The sequence below is a fragment of the Podarcis tiliguerta genome (genome assembly GCF_965153285.1).
Source record: "Podarcis tiliguerta genome assembly, chromosome: 5".
In the NCBI taxonomy this organism is placed as follows: domain Eukaryota; kingdom Metazoa; phylum Chordata; class Lepidosauria; order Squamata; family Lacertidae; genus Podarcis; species Podarcis tiliguerta.
In genome coordinates, this window is record NC_139538.1 from 30,107,027 (window position 1) to 30,128,708 (window position 21,682).

At 42.1% G+C, this 21,682-nt stretch overlaps 1 protein-coding gene across 3 annotated transcripts in view; it reads left to right on the forward strand.

The window, feature by feature from the left end:
- The window catches only part of PAX3 (paired box 3), a 106,196-nt gene that overhangs the window by 61,878 nt on the left and 22,636 nt on the right, over positions 1 to 21,682 (forward strand). For all 3 annotated transcript variants that reach the window (XM_083442806.1, XM_083442805.1, XM_083442804.1), the window contains one exon: positions 15,465 to 15,670. In XM_083442806.1, coding sequence (XP_083298932.1) covers positions 15,465 to 15,670 — 206 coding nt within the window. The remainder of the gene's footprint in view (positions 1 to 15,464; positions 15,671 to 21,682) is intronic.

Sequence of the window (21,682 nt, forward strand, 5' to 3'; positions counted from 1 at the left end):
TCTACTTGTTTGCTCCCTGCCACCAAACATTACAAACCATTTTCTCATCAATTGATATTGATGTTGAGATGGTCTACTTTCCTGGAGATGCTGTGGAAATAACTCTGAACCTTTTGCATGCAAAATGCATGTTCTCTTATTGAGCCACATGCTGTACTTTTATATTTACAATTGTTACCTAAGAGTTCACGTAGATACAAGAGTTCTAGCAGAACTATCAGTACTGCTGCTACTATTGATACATCAGTACCAGTAGAAATGTATCCTGCTTTGGATTTTAAAAATTGTTTCATTCATTAGGTCCATTTCTCCATTTCTCATGTGCTTCTAGGCATACAGAGCAGTACACATTACATGGCAGATGAATAGGAATTTCCTGCAACAAACTCAAAAAGTATGAATAATATTTGCACCTCTTTAAATCCCCGTTTCAAATCTTTATTAGCAGTAGTGTTTTCTAGTGTGTTCACAGGAGTTCCAAGAAGTATGAATCATTCATGATTTCTTTCTTGGCTATGAGAAACATCAGAGTTAACATCAGTGTACCAACGGCAGTTTTGTTTGCCATGTAGCATATGGAGCTGCTGTTCTGATAGCAAAAAACCAGCTTGCAGATTGGGCTTGTACTTTGCCATTGCTAAGAACTAGAGATTGGGGGGGGGGGGGACAGGGAGGAATCATTTCAGTTTGTGTTTGTAGCTAAACCTATCCAAGTCACATTTCCCCAAACAACCAGAAACAGAGCCATAAACCCACACTCCTCTGAATTTTGCAATGCCGTTTGCCAGCCAATTGATGTGCACAAAAATGCATATACTACGGTAAAGTGTGCAAAGAAATGCATTACTGAAAATAGCACACAATAACGAATTATATAAGCAGGAAATGCTTTGCAAAAAATGTGTATATCTCTTGGAGAAAGAATTATTATTTTTATTGTTATCTCCTTATTATTTTAATTGTCAAGATATTATTGGTTTTTCAAGAAAATATTATATAAGCTAACTTGAGAATTTTTTTGAATAACAGAAACACATTGGGTCATTACGAATAATAAATAAATAAATCTGTTCATTATTTTCATTTGGTCATCACTGTATAAAATGTGTAGCAAAGCATTCATACAGAAACAGCCTGTGGATTGCTGAGAGAGTGAGAAATTATTAGAATCTTGCAGTTATCATTTTCTTCTTGTTCAGAATTCTGTTCTGTCGCTGCACAGGCTTCTTTCACAGCTCTTTCATCTAAAACAGAATGTCTTTCTTTTGATGATCCCTGCCATGTGAATAAAGTGAACACAAGCTGATTGTTGACCCAGAATATTAGTTGATACTGTTTAGTTTTTAGTTTTTACCTTTGCATATGATTTCAGTGCTTGAACTGATTTTATGCATTTCCAGCAACAACAGCATTGCACTCAAGGCAGCTCTTGACAGTTACAAAGCATTACAATTTAGCAAGTAATATTTCTACCAATATAAGAAATCCAATTAATAATAATCATGTAACTAACGCCACAAGTAAAGCAAAAACTAGCATTTTGGCAAACCATTAATGTGGTTCAGTGCAAACTCATAACAATTCAAAAAAAAAAAAAATCAACATGCTTTGCGTGGTGATCCAAAGACAATAATGTGAGTGGTTTTGTTGTCAGCTAAGTTAAACTGTTTTGCGTTGTGCTGCTGTTCTAATTTCTAATCCACAAGCGACTATTTTTTTTTAATGGTGCGTTGTAGCTGCCTTAAACCTCCTGACCAAATGTCCCCGCATAACTGTTAATATGCACAGTCATTTTAAGCATGAAATGGTTTAGCTAATGATTTATCTCTTCCACTGCTGTGCTTTGGGCAGCTGTATGATTGGCCTCTTTAGCAAGTCAAGTAATTTCTTTAACAAAATGTTAACGCGCAGATGGGCCGTAAGCTGTCAGTTAACCATTATTGTGTGCGCATCTGCTTGCTTTCAATGTACTGCTTGATGTATTCAGTCACTTACTTAGCCGCAGACCTCTGAAAAGCAGAGCCCACTCTGATTGGCAAATAAAATGTTCATTTGTCTCTTCTTCCTATTGTTTTGTTTTGGTAACACATGTCAGCAGCTCAATTACCCAGTTCATTAACAGCTCCCAATGGTCACGATGGCCGGCCGATGATAAGGGCAGCGTTTGTGGCACATATGGGGAATAATAGCCAGTCTCTTGGCAATTGTAAATAATAATAATAAAAAAATCACTCTTGCCCCAGCCACCGTTTCCCTGTACATCGCAGCATAGGATGTTTATTGGTTAAAGGCCTCTTCTCCAGAAACAACATTTGCAACTAAGTCACCCATTACTCTTCCCATTTAACTGTATTCTGTTTTAGGCCAAAGTTTAGAGCTTTCAATAACCAGACTTATTCTTGAAGGTACTGATAAGTGAATAATTATTAATCACGGTATTTGATTAAAAGCAACACATTTCCATACCTCTTGAGCTTCCTTCTCTTCAAGAAAACATTGTCAGTGGCGTATTAAAACATTTAGAATGTAGCAAGTTAGCCCTTTTTGAAGGATAAAAAGGGAGCTTCATTTCAGGTTGTTCAGAGAGAGATACTTATGCTTGGGGCAGCAGTGGTGATTTTTGTAAGAACCAAATAGCAAATTGATGCTTATATTTACAAAGGGCTCACAATCCCCATTCATTAAGCTAAAGTGTTTGGAGTGAATCAAATTTAGTGTCACTGATTTATATTACACGTAATTGTGGCTACTTTGATTAGGTAGCTTCTGGAGCAAATTACTTGCACATCACCACTATTTTATTCTGAAATACGGTCTGAGTTTTAAGATGCTATATAAAAGCAAAATGATTTCCTGTTCTTTCTCCTGCTTATGAAATTGAGGGAAATGGCCATTTTTTTAGTTAAATCTTTAAACTGATATAAAAAAATGGGGTACTTTCTAAAAATAACAAGATGCAGTCCTCTCCACCCTCAGTGCCCTTCAGCCTCAGACTGTTAAAGGCTGTCACAGTGTGACAGTTTAAAAGAGCAGCGTAGGTCAATTTTTCATCAATTTATGTTAACAGGGCAATGATGCTTCATTTGTCAACCCCCTCTCCTCAAAGCCCTTTCCCACCAAGCCTCCTCCTCTTCTCCAAGGACTCCTCATCAGAGCCCCTCCCCCGCCAAGCTCCCCTCCCTTAAGCCACTCCCCCTTACACATTGAGCCCTTAAGCCTCTCCCCCTTATACATTCATCCATGCCCCTGTGCCACCATCCACTCAATGTGTCACATCACCACAAGACTGGCTCACCTACCCACTCTGCCCCAGCCTGCACCCCCACAACACTCCTTTTGCTGAACCGCTGCAAAACTAACTCATTTGCCAACTCCAGCCCTGCCTATTTTGCCCATGCCACTGCAGCACCAACCCACCCACTGCCCCACATCCATGTGCCCATTTCAACCTCATGCCAGAAGCCCTACACACTCACTTGCACACACTGTTGCTCACTCACTCTGCCCCTGCTTTTCTCTGCTGCTGCAGGCCCAGCTCACTCACCTGCTTTAAGCCACCCACCATAAACTTGGCTCACTTGCTTACCCTGCCACCCCACTTGTTCCCCCTTCCTTCCAGGCTACCCTGGAGGATGCACAGTCCATTGCCGCATGATGACGGACCAGTACAAATACGGTATAGAGAGATATATTAACTGCAAAACATAAACACTGAAAGTGGGCATCTGCTCATGCAACAGGGCGTCCCCTTCCTCTCATCCTCACTGCAGCTTCCTGTAGCCTTCTAAATCTACTTAAGAGGGACATCCTCCATTAATTTATGTGAACCTTGTTTCCTAAGTGTACTTAGGAATAACAGCCCTAGTCATGTTTATATGCAGCCCCCCTGCTTTTTAGGGACACTTCAGTGGCAGTAGTTTTTCAAGAGGAAATAGAGTTCCTGATGTTTGAGATTAAGAAGTTCCTCAAAGAACTTCTAAATTTAAATGCCTCAATCCTTTAGTGACAATGAAGCTGTGCCCAATTATGGCAGCGATACAGCAGTAATATTGTGTTTTGACATTGGACACATCACAATACAGAAAACAAGGGTGCACTTAAGATTCCATCCATCTGAGTCATCATCATCTTTTGATGATTCTGGGGAAGTTGAAAACCTTGATCATATCCCAATGAAGACTTTCCAGATTATGAATATGAGATACATCTTATTCTTTCCCAAGTGATGGAACTCACACTACAGAGAAGTCGAAACAGAATCAAGGAAAAGGGCTTACTTTGGGCCAGGAATACAGGACTAAGCATGGGAAGCATAGAAAATGGGTCCTTTCAGTGTTGGCCCAAGTCATTTGTTGACCAGAGTGGAGTGTAAATGGCACCCATCCCTTGGTAGGACCAGTAGTTTAAGAAGTCTTGTTCTACCATTCAGACCCTCATTCTGCCTTCAGCATATTTCCCTTCATAGTTCTATCTGAAGCAGAGCCTGAAGTTATGCCCCCCCAAATATGATAGCATATTCTGACAGAACTGCATGATCACATCTAGAAACTGAACTGGTGTAGGTTTTGGCTTGCAGCTATGTTTGGTGAATAAAGCAGTCTTGGAAAGTGCAGATTGGAACTGTCTCCAATGTCAAGAACATCTACAGTCTCTAGTATTGGGACATCTTCATCCACAGCACTGTACAGGACAACTGTGGGACAACAGTAGATGAATCTTTAAAACATAAGAGGCAATTCCTAGGGGCCGAGAGGTCTTCAGACCCCCAGTAAAATATTTGAAGGGGCAGCCCAGCCAAATGGTGAGCATGCATCACATCATGTGATTGGCACTAGGGCTTTCCCAGTTTGTTTCGGGCCCCACACATCAAGCAGGCCACACGCTAGATTTGATCTTTGGCGTAGGTATAGATGTGATCATGTCTCCTTCGATGAAGGTGCCATGGTCTGATCACTACGCTCTGAAAGCCAGGATTGACTTTCCACCCCCACCCTGCTTAGGTGGCGAGCCGATTTGGGCTCGCCCGCAGAGGCTGATGGACCCTGATAGATTCCGCCAAGCCTTGCGGGACCTTGCTCCCCCTGGCGACTCATTAACTGAGCTTGTTGAGGGCTGGAATATCCAGCTCCTGGCAGCCATCGATGAGATCACACCTAAGCGCCCTCTGCGACCCCACAGAAACCGGGCTCCCTGGTTTACCGAGGAGCGCCGGAAAATGAAGCGGGACCTCAGACGGCTAGAGCGAGTATGGCAGGGTGCCCGTGACGGAGCCTCAAGAACATCTTATAGGGCTTTTATGAAAACCTACGAGATGGCGGTAAAGGCTGCTAAGAAGTCTTACTTCTTGGCCTCCATTGCATCCGCTAGCTCTCGCTCGGCGCAATTATTTAGTATAATCAGGTCTTTAACGTCCCTTGAGGGACAGCCAAATTTAAATAACAATTTGACACACAGCTGTGAGGCATTTGCGAGCTTTTTTGTGGAGAAGGTCTTGTTGCTCTGCCATGACCTCCCTGCCAATTTGGATACAATAAAGGAACTGGAGGCCCCTCGACTGTCCTCGGGTCCAGTATTGGACCACTTCGACCGGATATCCCCAGCTCATGTGGACAGACTCCTCCGAGCTGGAAAGCCTACCACCTGTCCTCTCGACCCGTGCCCGTCTTGGCTGATTAGAGCGTGTCCAGACGAGGTGCGGGCCCTCCTGGGGGATATCATCAATTTGTCCCTTGGCACGGGGACATTCCCAGGTGAACTGAAGGAGGTAGTGGTGCGCCCACTCATAAGGAAAACATCATTAGATCCTTTAGATCTATCCAATTACCACCCGGTTTCGAATCTTCCGTTCCTGGGTAAGGTGATTGAGAAAGCGGTTGCTGAACAGCTTGGTGGGTTTCTGGATGAAACATCGGCTCTGGATCCATTCCAGTCCAGCTTCCGCGCTGGTCATGGGACCGAGATGGCTCTGGTTGCCCTAACAGATGATCTTCGTAGACAGCTGGATTGAGGTGGGTCGGGGCTGCTGATTCTTCTAGATCTGTCAGCAGCTTTAGACATGGTTGATCACGAACTTCTGGACCACCACCTTGCCGATGTGGGGATCCAGGGCACAGTCCTTCAATGGCTGCGCTCGTTTCTCTCTGGTCGGGGACAGAGGGTGGCGCTTGGGGGGGAATTGTCATCGCGCCACTCCTTGGTGTGTGGAGTACCTCAGGGTGCGATACTCTCCCCGATGCTTTTCAACATCTTTATGCGCCCCCTCGCCCAGCTTGTCCGGAGCTTTGGGCTGGGCTGCCATCAGTATGCTGATGACACCCAACTCTATCTGTTGATGGATGGCCATCCTGACTCGGCATCGCTGCTTCAAAATGGCTGGAAGGGCATCACAGCAGTGAGCTGTGAAAAACAATAGACCTTTACCATACATGGTGTGCTCATAGCCTTGATCACGGTAAATGGGGCATATTTTATGAACCATTAATTATAGAATATTACCATAGTAACATTCGATTAACACTTACATTCAGCTTGTAAAGCTTTAGCAGAAAGAGAAATAAGAATTGTCAAAACAGGACTGAAAAACTCGACTACTGGGAGTTTGGAGACAAGCTGGCTGGAGTTCTTTTGAAACATTGAAACTCTATCTCCGAAGCACCATGGGTGTGAGTCCAGACCTGTTATTGTTGAGTTGGATAAAGAATCATTTGTATTTAATATGGAACAAAAATACAAGCAATATTAGATACAAGATCACATCTATACCAGAGGTTTTAATTCCAGCCAACACACCTGGATTATGCAGGTATAAGTGCCGTGGATGTGACAGATGGTACTATTTCATCTACACATGGTGTTACTTATTTTGATAAGAGGACACCATTGACAATTGGTCTGCAGCAAGATGTTTCGCTTTGTTGTGATTTCAGGGAGCTGTACTTGCCACTGGTAAGTAATAGTTCAGTTTAGGTGACTGTCTATACACAAGCGGTGGACTGCCTTCTATGGCTTTTTGGAGGTATGGCTCATTCTCAAATATAGGTTGCAGTTCCCTTATGATATGTTGCAGTATCCTGAATTATGTGTTGTAGGTAATAACCAGAAGTTTTATCAGAGATGTTGCTTGTGTGGTTTATGTTGCAAGTATTCTGTTTTGGGTATTCACTGAGTAATCACCAACACTGGGAAGATACTTAAGATTTAAGAGAGCCTGTTTCAAACTGCTCATGTTCAAGCAAATTTAATCAAAAGCATCTGCAAAGTAAGACTGGGCTGAAAGCAATAGATTTTTTGATGTAGTCAGAATGCTAACTGCTAGCATTGGTGATGTGTGTATCAGTTTCCTATATAAGGAGGTCTGAAGGTGCGCTGTTGCTTCTTTCTATAAACAGTGGTATCTAGAAAATTAGTATTAGTGGTAGAATAGGAAAGACTCAGGTTTATGGCGGGATGGAAAGAAATGAAGACCTAACATGAATGATTTTCCACTAGTCTAACAACATAAGGAGGGCCAAGATTCCCTATCCCTTTCCTAAGGCGTACAAGTGGTGTCCGAAAATAACTAGGCAGGAAACATTGATCTGAGTCTAGTATTAAATGATTGGACTATTGCCATGTATACCCTTTGCAGTACGATGGATCTGCAGGTATAGTTCATGAATTCAAGTAGTAGTTGTGTAATGATAGTAGCAGAACTGCTTTGTCAGGAACAGAGTTGGATATTGGTTGCAACTTGCCTTCATGTGGGATGGGATCAATGCTTTTTTCAGGGTGTATTCAAGGCTACACAGTACCAGCACTTCTTTTTTGTTGTTAAAAGGTGTGGCACTTACTGTAACCATTTCATGGTGAGTACTGGCACATATTTTTCTAGAAAGAAAGCACTGGATGGGATGTCAAGTGATTCAACCTCCAAGACTACCTTCTTGGAGATTCTTAAGATCCTAAGCTTCTCTAGTTTAAGGAGGAAATAAGTAGTGTGTTGTAGCTGGCTGTGTACATGACATACAATCTTAGGGTGGTATAAGCATGATAGGAATTTCCTCTGTTAAGGTGTTGAATGCTGAAGATGGATGCGTTTTCCCTACATTAATACTACTACCACTAAATTTATTACAAATTGCTGGCATCCCCTGATTTGAATCAGGACCACAACAAGGAGCAAATGGTTAAAGGCCTCCTTACAACCCTCCCCTCCCCAAGCTAGTGTCCTGATCCAAATTGGGTCCCAACTTGTTTGATGCCCCAATCCCTCCAAATAGCTGACTTGGGTTGGCTTGGGCCTCAGCTGAATCTGGTCCATGTGGCATTGTTCTCATCAAAGTGTCAACCCCATATTTACCCCTCACATTTAATACAGATTTATTGTTTCCACATGGTTTTTTCCCCCCTTACCAGAAATGGTATATTCAGTTTAAATGGGAAAATAAAATGTGACAGTATTTTGATGAGGATGACTTTATGTGGATGCTGCGCAAAGATTTTGGGCATGAAGGTTCACAAGAAACTGGCACATTTGTCTGTCTGCCTGTTTAGTATATCACCCTTCATCTGCAGATCTCAGGGCATTCACAACATAAGTGCACATGGAAGTGCACCTAGAAATCAAAACTCTCTAAAGACCCTGAAAACTACTTATGTAAGCTCTTATGAAGTAGATCCTCTAATAAGTATTTTACTATATTTATGTACCCCCCCTTTTTGCTACACAAAATCACTGAAGAGATTATAAATAAATGCTTTACATCTATGGGCTGACTTTAGTGCGTGTTATACGTAGGTAGGTATGAACAGAACCTGGAACAGAAGGTGCATAGAGGCTGAAGAGAAGAGGAGAGGAGGGAGAAGTTCTGTTGCTCATATATATTACTAGACTCTTTGTGGTTTGCGAATATTCTTGCTTAAATCTATAAAGCATTTTGATAGCTCTTGATAGCTAAGACCAGTGTCTGCAGCTTGCTAGGAAGTCTCAGACCTGTGTTACTGGACCTCCGCTAAGTCCCGGTCCTGCATTCTGTGGCAGAATTTGAACAACTCACTGTTGGCACGTGGTCCAATAGAAATTGGCCAGGAGCCACCTGTGATCTTGAGTGGATCCTCTGTCCACCCTTGTTTTACTGTAGATTGCCTTTTCGATAAAAACTGCCCAGGGTGGTGAAAATAAACACATAATGCCAATACAATTAGATGATGATGATGATACTAAGTATTTGGCAGCAGAGAATTAAAAAATAAATAAATCAAAAAACAGGATTGTCAATTTTTAGAAGCCAAATGCATGAAAGATTTCAGTGATTAATCCCAACATTTCATGTCAGTTAAATGAATATTATACAGGTATTGGGTGGGACAACGTCAAGAGCTGCTCAAAAGGCCCAAGCTATTCCCTTACATTAAAGTGTGTGCTGGGTATTACACTCTGAGTTCGTAGGTCCTTATCTTAAACAAATCTGCAATAATGCATGTGGGGCACTTTACTCTATGCACAGGTGGCTGCATACTGACATTAGACCTTCTGAACTTGTCTCCTGCTGCCTAGCATATTCATAAGTAATCTGTACACTCCTCCCAGGGTTGTGAGCACTTGGGGAGTTGCTAAGTGTCAGAATTTATTTGTACCATTTTGATTAGCCCAGACCTGGCAGGGGTTTATTTTCTTTCTAATGACCCCCTGCTGTGAAGCTGAGTATTCAAAAGGAGGGAGGAGAGGAACTGCACAGTATTACTGGTGGGAGGAGGGGGAGATGGAGAGAGAGAGAGAATAGAAAAGTAGAAGAAACTCTGCCTGTGCTGGAAGGAAGCTGTGGGGAGTAGCTGGGTCTAAATTCTTAATTATGTTTAAGATTCCAATGGGAATGTTTCCTTAAATGGAAATGCTTGGGGAAAACAAATCGAAGTGAAGGAGAGAGGCACTCCGTTTTCCTTGAGACGTTTTCCCACATCCTCCACTGACAATAAAGGACTCCCTTAACCTCCCCCCCCCCCCAGTTAAAATAGCAGCTGCTGAAGCCTTTTGGTTAAAGCAAACAAGGATCTAAGAACAACATTTCATCGTGTGCCGTGTGTACAATTGTGATTTACTGGGAAGCTCCTGAAATGGCTAAACAGATTTCCCCCCTGCCCTCAGAGTTTTTATTTTATTTTAACGTTAAGGTCATGTATTTAACATTTTAAAACTCCCCTGCCTTCCCTAGAGGAGATAAAAAAAATTTGAAAGGGAGCTTCCAGGTGCTGAAGTCTCTGGACTGAAGAGACATGGGATTAACCCCTACAGAGCATCTATTTCAACCTCATCTTAAAGAAATAAAAATCCACACAATCTCCCCCCTTCTCATCCACTTCAGTTTTCTTTGTTGTCTCCTGCATCCTGCTAGGCAGGTGTCAGAGCCCTGAATACGGGTAAAAGGCCCTGTTGATGGATACCACAGATGGAGCGTGGAAATTGGCAGAATAGGCCTCGGCCACAGGCCATTTCTAAGGACTCAACAAAAGCCGCCAAATAAGTCAACAAAAATCCCAAAGTTCACAAAAGGGAAAGTGTCATTTGTCATTTGCTATGAGCTCAAGGAGGGGTATCGGCCTTCCTTGCACTCCTCCTCCTCCTCCTGCCTTGCACCCGAGTAAACACCGTAGAGGTCAGTCACGTAGATTTTGCCACAGAAAGGATACTTCAGGTCAGAGAGCAGAGAGCAGGCCTGCTATACATCCTCCAACATCTGATGAGGTAAAATAGGTGTATTTGGCTTATGGTACGTGAAGAAGGGGTGCAGGGCATCATTGGAAGGAGCTAAAATGAGCCAGTTGCCCCAATGGGGCCTGGTGGTACGCTCTTGAACGCCCCACTCCACAACATTATTCTCAAATATTACTCTCAAAACCTAGAAATGTATTTCTGTGGCTGCATTGCATGACTAACCCACAATGTTATTATCATTTTAAAATTCAGTACTCTCCAGCAAATTTGTGTGATCCAGGCAGGCTGCATTTTGTTGGATAAGTTGCAGCTTTAGTTCCAATCCAGTGCATGTCACTAGGGTTGCTTACATGCCATACATTTAAAGCCCCCCCCCAACACATTCCCCTCAAAGAACTGACGTTTACCCCTCACAGAGCTAAAATTCCCTGCACCTATCGCAACCCATCATTCTCAGGGTTCTTTGTTTTCTTGTGAGGAGGGGAATGTCTTTTAAATATGTTTTAAATGTATGGTGTCCAATACGGTATGCAGCTTAAGTCACAAACACAGTGGGAAATGGGTAGGGATTAGGTCCAATCTTCAAACATGCCACTGCATCTTCTGTGTTGAATGAAAAATAGTGCAACCTTTAGAGCATCCTGCAGTTAGTCGGGGGAGTGGGGTGGGACAGGCCAAATATTGCATTGCCTCATCCAGTTGTTTAGGACCCCACTCCCCTAGCAATTGATAGAAAACCCAGCTCTGTGTGACTCCAGAGGTGTAATTAAATTGAAATTTGATGCTACATTTGAATCACCCCCTGTTTTCTAGCAGTGCACAGCTAGATGAAAGGGCTTTAAAATATAACTCAGCTTTATGGTATTAAAGAATAAGAGGCGAGCATCCCATTGCTAATGAAGCCATGTGCTCTTGCAGCTCTTCAGTGGAAAGTCTCTGTATTCAGATAATTGTAAAGTGCACTGTATTGCGTTTGTAAGAAATATATGGTTTTTAAATGGTTGTCATGTTTTGCTCCTATAATTATTCAAATGAAATATCCCACTGAGAGGACAAACAATGAACAGAATGGGTGTTTGTGTGTATTTATTGTTGTTCAGTGTTTCGCCTAGGCATGTCTGTTTATGATGTTCCTTGGGGAACTGATAATTACAGAATTCCATGTGACCAAATCCCTATGAAATTGCGCAAAGATTTTGTGTATAAGAGTGTTAACTTGGATGAAGTATTTCCCGGGGCCACCAAACAGGTCGTGAGGGTTCAAGGGACAAAGAACCACTCTATAATTCTGCAATTCCTTCTTTAATTAAACTTCATGGCTATTCCACTGGCGTTTGGTGCTTATGGGTTTTCTCCTCCCATTCTTTAAGAAGGAATTTGTAATCCTGTGGAGTCTGACTGTTGTTCTGTACTTGATCTTTTTGGAGACTGATTTACACTCCTCCCTTTTTCATCTACTTTGGGATAGTTTGGGTTCAAAGATCTCTGGGGGAGGAGTATGTGTCTTTGAACATTTTGAAAAGTGTAAGGTTTGGATAGCAGCCAAAGGTAAGTACCATATTTTTTTGCACCATAACACCCACTTTTTTCCTCCTAGAAAGTAAGGGGAAATGTCTGTGCGTGTTATGGAGGGAATGCCTACGGGTGGCATGCCTGCGGATTTTCCTCCTCTAAAAACTACGTGCGTGTTATGGTCGGGTGTGTGTTATAGAGCGAAAAATATGGTACTTTTAAGACCGATAGGACTCAATGGGACAGATTTAAGCATGTGTTTAAATGTCTTCCACAGATATTTTTGGGACTAAAGGCTTGGCAGTGGCTGGACTGTTCCCACAGACATTTTGTATAAGTGAAATTAGGGGAAATGTTACCAATGCAGAAGATCAGTTCAGTCCTACTCCACGTAGTATCCAAGGCAACATCCATTCAAAGAAAGTGTCATACAGTCTCTATTATTTTGTACTAAGGCAGTTTTCAGATGATCATTAGCCCAGAGAACGCAGTTGATATCTACTCAAGGTCTTTCCCACCAATATATATCTGAAGGAGAAATGTCATATTCGATGAGTAATTGATATTTTGGAGGGAGGGGAAGAAATAAGTGTATTTCTTTTCCCTAGTGATGCCAAGGGGCATTACCCATGATGCTAGCATGATGAAATAACACACACAGTTAGTGATAGCTTTTGCTTCTCTCTCTGTGTGTATAGATCAGGTTGAATTACAGGAAAACACAATCCCTCCACCACAGTACTACTACTATGGGGGAAGATGCCTGAATCCATGGTAACAACTGTGACATTCTTGTGCTAACAAAAAAACAGCATCTGGAAAGGCGCTAAGGCCTCCAAGAACAACCTACATTTGCTCAATGTTGAGACTTTTACCCGTCTTGTGTTTTGACTGAGTTTCATAGACCAGATGCTTTTCTCCCAAAACACACAATTTGGAATCCATTCTGTTTCCATTTATTTAGCTCTTCTGTAACAAGTTGGAAGCAGCTATTAACTTCTCTGGGAGGGATGCTCTCTCTGTATTTTTGTATTTATTTGGAGATTGAAGGTTACTCTTGAACCCAGCTTCCTCTCCTGCAATGATTGATTATTTATTTATTTATTTATTAGGAAAACTCCTAAAACACCATTCATACAAAAAAGGATACAGAGAAATTCAAAAGTTACAATAGCAATATAAACTAAAGCAACAATGTAATGAACTTTCTCCTCTATCACAGCATAGCAGATAATCAGAATGTGTCCCTGTGGTGAAATGGATAGTTTACTGGACTGAGACCTGGGTTCAAACCTACTCTTGGCTATGAGAGTTGCTGGCAGCGCTGGTCCAAGGCGTTTTGATGCTAGAGGCAAAATAGAAAATGACACCCTGCTCCATGCCTGCCTGCTGCCCCCCCCTTCTCCTGCTGCTCCATGCCCACCACTCACCTCTGCCCCCAACCTCCTCCTCTGCTGGTCTTTCTTCCTGTGTTGAGGTTTAGTGAAGAAGAAAGAAGAGGAAGAAGAAGGAGGGGGCTGCAATCCTGTATCCATTTCCCTGGAAATAAGCCTCATTGACCTACACTTGTACAGGATTACATTGGTGTATTCGCTATATCAGAAAAATTGAGCCAAATATCATATTATAAATAATCTCTCTCTCTCTCTCTCTCTCTCTCTGTGTGTGTGTGTGTGTGTTTGTGTGTGTGTGTGTGTGTGTGTGTGTGAGAGAGAGAGAGAGAGAGAGAGAGAGAGATCAGGGCCACTATACCCTTTTTAATTCCTTCCCCCAGGTGGTGTTTCTGATTTGAAACAATATTCTGAAGCAATATTCCCCATGGGTGGAATGTAGAGGTAGCATATGTAAATGCTACTTATTTAGAACATGCTGTTAAATCATGTTTCTAACTTTCTACATGTTTATTGTATTGGAGGAAGAGGTCAGAAGTGACATTTGCTGGGGCAACTGGGGCATCTCTGACTCACTGTTACTAATAAGCCACCAGAACCTTTTTACTCCTCTAATAGGTAACCCTTAGGCACCAAAGACCACTTCATTGCCTACAGATCTTCTTGGCAGTTCCATGGCCTTCAGAAACTCAGGGGGCTTTTCTTCTGGGAGAGGGCTTTGTTTTCAGTAGCCCTTAAATTGTGGAATTCCCTCCCCACAGGGGAGTGCATCTGGCAGCTTCATTATACAGTTTTCAGTAAATGCTGTACTGGGCCCATACCTTGGCTTTTGACACCTGTTGAAGCTGTCATTTGTTTTAAATTGTTTTTAATGCTGTATTGTAAATTGTTGTGTCTTGGGATCTTAAGATGAAGGGTGATAATGCATAAAATTATGAAGAATAAGAATATGGATGATAGAGAAATTCAGTTTGGTTTGCATTATGATGCAAGCCTCCCTAATTCACACTTCCTGAAATAATCAACAGAACAGAATGCAGCTAGAAAGAATCTCTTCTCCGAATTTTGTGATGCAGTTCTCTAACCAAACGATGTCTATATATGTATTTGAGGAAAGTATGCCCCCAAAATGCACATGCCAGTGAAGATAAAATACATTTTATTAGGGCAAATGCTAGAAAATGTGTATATTAGGCAAAATTGCATACAAAATGTTCATATTAAGAAAAATGTGCACATTCAACCCTGACACATTTGCATGAGGACTTTTTCTGTTAATGCAAACTGATGTGAAAATGTGATGTATTAGAAAAACGGAAAGAAATGGAAATTGATGATTTTGTCCTCCATCAGTATTTGATAAGTGTGGTCTCTACCAGTCATGGCAAAACCATAGAAACCCGCCAGACTTTTAATTAATTGGAAGAGCAGTTTGAACATTTTAATTAATAAACATTGTTCTATACCTGTTTAAGATCAAGGCCTTGTGATTTTACTTGACCAGCTAACGTAACGTGACGCTGCATGGCTTTTGATTTCACATATGGCACGGTCATTGGGAAACCAGTGCTGAATATATTTGAAGAAATAATGCAGGCAAGCAAATTGGTATCTGCCTACAGATATTTCAAAACACAAAAAGTGACTAGATTAATGGAAGAAATACTGATAATTATTCATTCATTAGAATTAAATATGCTGTAGCATTCTCTCCCAAGACTGTTTAGGTCACAGGACGATTCTGGCTTATTCCAAGAAAGTATTTTTATTCAGTGTCCCCTCCTGTTACTTTAATTCTTTATTCTTCCCTCACTCACCTACCCCCATTCTCTAGCCATAGATTAATTGTTCCATTCTTCATTTCTTCCCAGCTTCAGCACCACAGTCCGATGAAGGTTCTGACATAGATTCTGAACCAGATCTGCCATTAAAGAGAAAGCAACGTCGCAGTAGAACAACCTTCACTGCAGAACAATTAGAGGAGCTGGAAAGAGCTTTCGAGAGGACCCACTACCCTGATATATACACCCGAGAGGAACTTGCGCAACGAGCTAAACTCACTGAAGCTCGGGTTCAGGTGAATATCCTTACTGAAAGAGTTTTAAGATTTCCAGCCACTTTGGTGTAGAGACAGAAACACTATTGCTGTTTTATAATACAAATCAATTTTCTTGGTGAAGAAACTAAGTTTATTGGTTTGTAACTAACAAATAGTTCCTGAGCTTCCTTTTCCTTTTCCTTCTCCTCCCTCCCAATCCCATTTCCTTTTGTGTTGTGTCTTTTTGACCTGTAGTGTAGGGCAGGGATTACTGTATTTTTTGCCCTATAGGACGCACTTTCCCCCCTCCAAAAATGAAGGGGAAATGTGTGTGCGTCCTATGGGGTGAATGCAGACTTTCACTGAAGCTTGGAGAGCGAGAGGGGTCGGTGTGCACCGACCCCTCTTGCTCTCCAGGCTTCAGGAAGCTATCCACAAGCCGTGGCAGCCCGGCGTGAAGTCTGGCAGCTCTCCCAAGGTTTGCGGAAAGCTGCCTGCATACTGAAGCCTGGGGCGCGCCGGGCTCCCTAGGCTTGCGGATAGCAGCCTGTTCTGGGGGCTGGGGTTGGGGGAAGCTCGGGCTTCCCCCGCCCCAGCCCTGCGCCTGGGGGGGGGGGAAATAATTTTTTTATTTATTTCCCCCCCAAAAAACTAGGTGCGCCCTATGGGCCGGTGCGCCCTATGGGGCGAAAAATACGGTATCTTATCACTACAAGCCCCCCTGCAAGTATTTTTTTTTTTAATTGAAGAACAGGATAAAATATATTTTAAATGAATGAATGACATATGAATGGTGAATTTTCAGGCTATTTCAAAGGTAGTAGTGAAAGTGGCAGGAATTATGCCACTTTTAATTTGAGGGTTTGTTCCACTGGTCACTTATGTCCACTGTTAAGCATGCATAATCCTCCTGGAAACATAATTATCAGCGGGAGGCTGGCCAATGGCAGGAAACTGCACTAATGGAAAGGCTAGGTAGGATGTGATGAGTGACTGACTAAGCCCCTTGGTCTTCAGGTTATTTTGGAAATTGCAGGGTATTTCATGGGGTTCACAACTTGATGTTCAATTGCTTTCTTTGCCATGATTTCCAGTCACACGGAGAGAGTCTGCACCCATACAATTTATATTACGAAGCAACATTGAATGGGAAGAACATGAATAATTCCATCCCCCTTGTGTCCAGGGTCCCAGATATAATGTGAAACAGGCTGTAGAAAAAACAAGGTTGTGTGCATTTAGAAAAAAAACCAGATGGTGATTTTGAGGAAAAAACTCCAAGAGTGCTGCCCTCCAATCACAGATCATGTAGAATTCATTTGAAAAGGTAGACCTGAAGTCACCCTGCAAAAGTATTGGAAAGAGAAGTTTCTGACCAGTTAACAATCATTTTGGCCATACAGTACAAGTAAAAGAGAAAATTTCATTATTTTGAAATTTGTAAGAGCTGAATGTTCTGTAATGATAATAATCTTAAAAAATGAAAAAAGAAATCAAAAACATACTCTGCGTATCAAAACTGTGGAGAAGTTGTAAATAATATTTTGAAAAGTCAAACCTAAAGATGATTGAGATTTTTCAAAGCCTGACTCCCAATTTTTCTCAGTTTTGCTGCTGAGTACATTTGATAACCTAGAGAAAATATTTAGTTTTGTTCATTTCTCATCTTTTTACAATTCTCCTACTTGAGACTAGGAAAAGGCTGTAGTACTATAATAATGGGTTGTGGAGGATAATCTAAAGTAGGTATGAGCTACTGTTTTTAAATAGATTCCATTATTGAAAAAGAGATTGGTTGAAAAACAAATGATACAAATACGGGTGACCCCCTCCAAAGGAATTGAACTGAATATGGGTGCTGAATCACTATTTGAAGATTTTATAAAAACTCAGTTAATTAGAAGTAGACTCTTTAATTCCTTTAGATGCAATTTTGGGACCTGTGAGCTTTAAAGGCAACAATGAATGTTCATATTTTTCTAAAGCAGTGACCCACAGTTACAAGAAAAGTAGAAGTCTCATTAACATAACAGCTGTCTTAATGTGGCTTTAACCCTGTGACTTTTTACATTCCTTATGGCTTCCTTGGGTTCCCTTGAGACACATCTTGTCTCATACTCACTTCTGTGATCTACAGCCCAGCAAATTCTCTACTATGTTGAACATATGGACTTTGTGCTTAGAACAACATGGGGGGGGGGAACCTCAGTCAATCAATGATTAAAATACCGGGGGTGGGGTGGGACCTTCTGGGAATTAAAGATGAACAGGAGTTTAAGTGGCCCAAGTTGTGAATACTTGTTAAAGTTAAGCCATATTTTACATAACTGACACAGAGGGCTCCAGGGAGATTGTTCTGAGTTTTGTCATTCCAGCAATCACTGCTTCTCGACATCTATGGTTAGGCTGAGTGCCACTGTGTATATATTATTATGGGATAAAGTAGAGCTCCACCCTTCGTCTCTTCTTAGCAGTTCATTTCAGTTCATGTCCAGTCTTAATCAAGCTGTAAGAAAGAAAGAAAAGGAACTTGATACAAAAAGTTACGCCTTATACAATGGGTTTTTGAGTCCCCAAATGATAATAGCAACATGCTGAAAGATTGGGACACTATTCAATGGTAAAAATAAGATAGCAAATCAGGGAAAGCAGATCTTAATATCCACAGATCTTAATATTCTGGAATCAGCCCTACTTGGATTCCAGGAACCGAGCCTGGGACCTTAGTCATGCAATTGATGTGCTCTAATGCTGAGAGTTTCAAGGAGGATCATGTACCATAAAGGAGACTTAAAGAAAGGATATTCTAGCAAAGAACAAGCCAAAATATTTTAAAGCTAAACCTGTTACATAGGCTGCCATAGAGAAGACTGTGGTGAAATTCAACATTTGGGAAAAGAAAGATAATTATCTCAGTAGAGTTTTCAGACTGGGCAATATCCATAGTACCAATAGCTACTTCAGATGGGACCATCCACATTAATGGAATTATGAAGTTGCAATACATCAAGCCTCCAATTACTACATTCTGTATACAGCGAACCAGTCTGAAGTACTTAGAGGAGGTCACTATGTCAGCAAGTTTGACATGCCCCATGCCTACCAGCAGATGGAACTGGAGGAGGACTCCAAGGAATTTATCAAAAGAAACACCCAAATGGTTTTATACCATCATAATAGGTAAAGGTAAAGGGACCCCTGACTATTAGGTCCAGTCGTGACCGACTCTGGGGTTGCGGCGTTCATCTCGCTTTATTGGCCGAGGGAGCCAGTGTACAGCTTCCGGGTATGTGGCCAGCATGACTAAGCCGCTTCTGGTGAACCAGAGCAACACACGGAAACACTGTTTACCTTCCCGCCTGAGTGGTACCTATTTATCTACTTGCACTCGTGCTTTCGAACTGCTAGGTTGGCAGGGGCAGGGACCGAGCAATGGGAGCTTTCCCAGTTGTGGGGATTCGAACCGCCGACCTTCTGATCGGCAAGTCCTAAGCTCTGTGGTTTAACCCACAGCGCCACCCGCATCCCCTACCATCATAATAGATGAGCGTATATCAGGGATGGAGGATTTGTGGCCCTCCAGATATTGTTGGACTCCATCTCCCATCAGCCCCATCCAACATGGCCAATTCTCAGGGACAATGGGAGTTGCTGTTCAGGGTCAGCAGATATTCAGATTGGGCTGTTTTAAGAAGCTCCTATGGTATCAAGTTTCACTACCACCTCATCTGGAGAAAGATAATGGCAGAATCCCCATCTCTGGAAATAAAGCGACCCACTGTTGCTCAGTCTTGCCTTTATCCTTAATAAAACACATAGTGTCTTGGTACGTGGAAAACAGGGATAAACAGCAACTAGTCAGTCCTTTATATTAACAGAGGTAGAGATAAATTTTATTTTAAGGGCTAAATAGAAGCCATACTGGGTAGTTCCCCCTAACAGTTGAAGGAATGTTACCTCAGAGAATAAAGTCCATTTATTTAAGACTCCACTTAAAAAAAGAGAGAGAACAATGAACACCTACCAGGTGTATAGGAGGCAGCCTCCCCATTCTCCTGGGCTTACAGCAAAGCCCAGCCAAGGATGTTATGGGTTCTTTTTTTAAGGAAGTGTAGGCACCTGGGGAGGCTGCAGAATGCAGACCACTAGGGAGATGATTTGTAAAATGAAAGGACAGTCACAAAATCCCTTAATTACATTGAAAGTAAGGCAAGTGCAACAAAAATGCTGCACCCCACCCATGAGAATTTCACCTAAATTTTCTTTTCCTTTGAGAAATTTTAATGCAATTTCTTTTCTTGGTAATTGCTGCAGAATAGCTGGAGGTGGGGTTTTGAAGGTCTTTTCAGAACAGCTTAGTGCAGGTCCTAGCCAATGTAGATACAGTCAAAGCTTCCCCACTGAAAAATAATTTTGGTATTAGAGATCTATGAGCCTTTGTGGGGAAATATTTCTTTGTAGCCTAAAGATACATGATAAAGTGAAGTCTTATTACACAGATATATTTTCTTAACAATTAATCATATCAGGCCTCAGTATAGTCTCTTGTGGGAGAAAGTACAGACTATCACTTGAGGCACTTCAAATTAAATTGGACAAATCAGTCAAGTATGTTCAGATCTGGCAAGGATTCGACTGGATGACCTTGTAGACCTTTCCCATCTCTGATTCCTAATATTTACGTCTTGCCTTTTTTGTTATCATTTTTCCCTTAAGTAGTTTGTAACCGAACAAGGCAACATCCTATTTCCTTGACGCTGGCTGGGTATCCTTTCAAAGCTGCAGTTCTTCCTCAAGGCTTGCCGTAGCGAAATTGGCCTTGACAGTTCAACTGCCTTATCCTAAACAGAGAGTTTCCAATGTGCTTTTAAGGCAACGAGATCTCTTATTCAAATAGGCAAAATGTTTGAAAAGGGAATTCAGAAAGACAATAGAGGATAGTTTGTTCTAAACAGAGTCTGGGCTTTACAAGGATGAATGCCAAATACGTATCAAATCAAAAGAATGGCACATTGATAAAGACACGTCTAATTTAAGCCAGAGAATGTATTCCCTTTGCTGCACTGCTGTACATCAGAAATATTTGTGTGTTTTTTGGTTAGTTTCAGTGGCCATGAAGGAAAGGAAAGGGGGGGGGGAGCGGGAGAGAGAGGACTGGTATGGAGTGGGGAGTTTGAAGATGGAAGGATATGAATTAAAAGGGAAGTAGAGGCAGAACCTCAGTTAAGGGGCAAGAATAAAACCAGGAAGGTCTGCTACTGCAACAACACCGCAAAGGAGATGATAGGAAATACATAGGGCTGTAGTGGTTAGAGTGTTGGACTAAGACCTGGGAGACCAGGGTTCAGATCCCCACCAATCCATGAAGCTCACTGTGTGACCTTGGGCCAGTGGCCGTCTCTCCACTAAATTAACACCACAGAGTTCTTGCGAGGATGACAATGGGAGCAGGGAAATTGTGGACACTTTCTTTAGCCTGGAGAAAAGGTGGGATATGAATGAAATAAATGATACATTGTGTTGTTCTCTCTGTATGTGTCTATCATTAGCTACCTCCATTATGACACAGCTACAGTGACACCCATCTCATTTTGTTCTGCATGATGTGTATATCATTTTTAGGTGTGTGTGTGTTGGCAAATATATACATAGCTAATATAGCAATAGGGACACGGGTGGCACTGTGGGTTAAACCACAGAGCCTAGGACTTGCCGATCAGAAGATCGCGGTTCGAATCCCCGCGATGGGATGAGTTCCTCTTGCTCGGTCTCTGCTCCTGCCAACCTAGCAGTTTGAAAGCACGTCAAAGTGCAAGTAGATAAATAGGTACTGCTCCAGCGGGAAGGTAAACGGCATTTCCGTGCACTGCTCTGGTTCGCCAGAAGCAGCTTAGTCATGCTGGCCACATGACCCGGAAGCTGTACGCCGGCTCCCTCGGCCAATAAAGTGAGTTGAGCGCCATAACCCCAGAGTCGGTCACGACTGGACCTAATGGCCAGGGGTCCCTTTACCCTTAATGTAGCAATATATTGGCAAAAACTAACATTGCA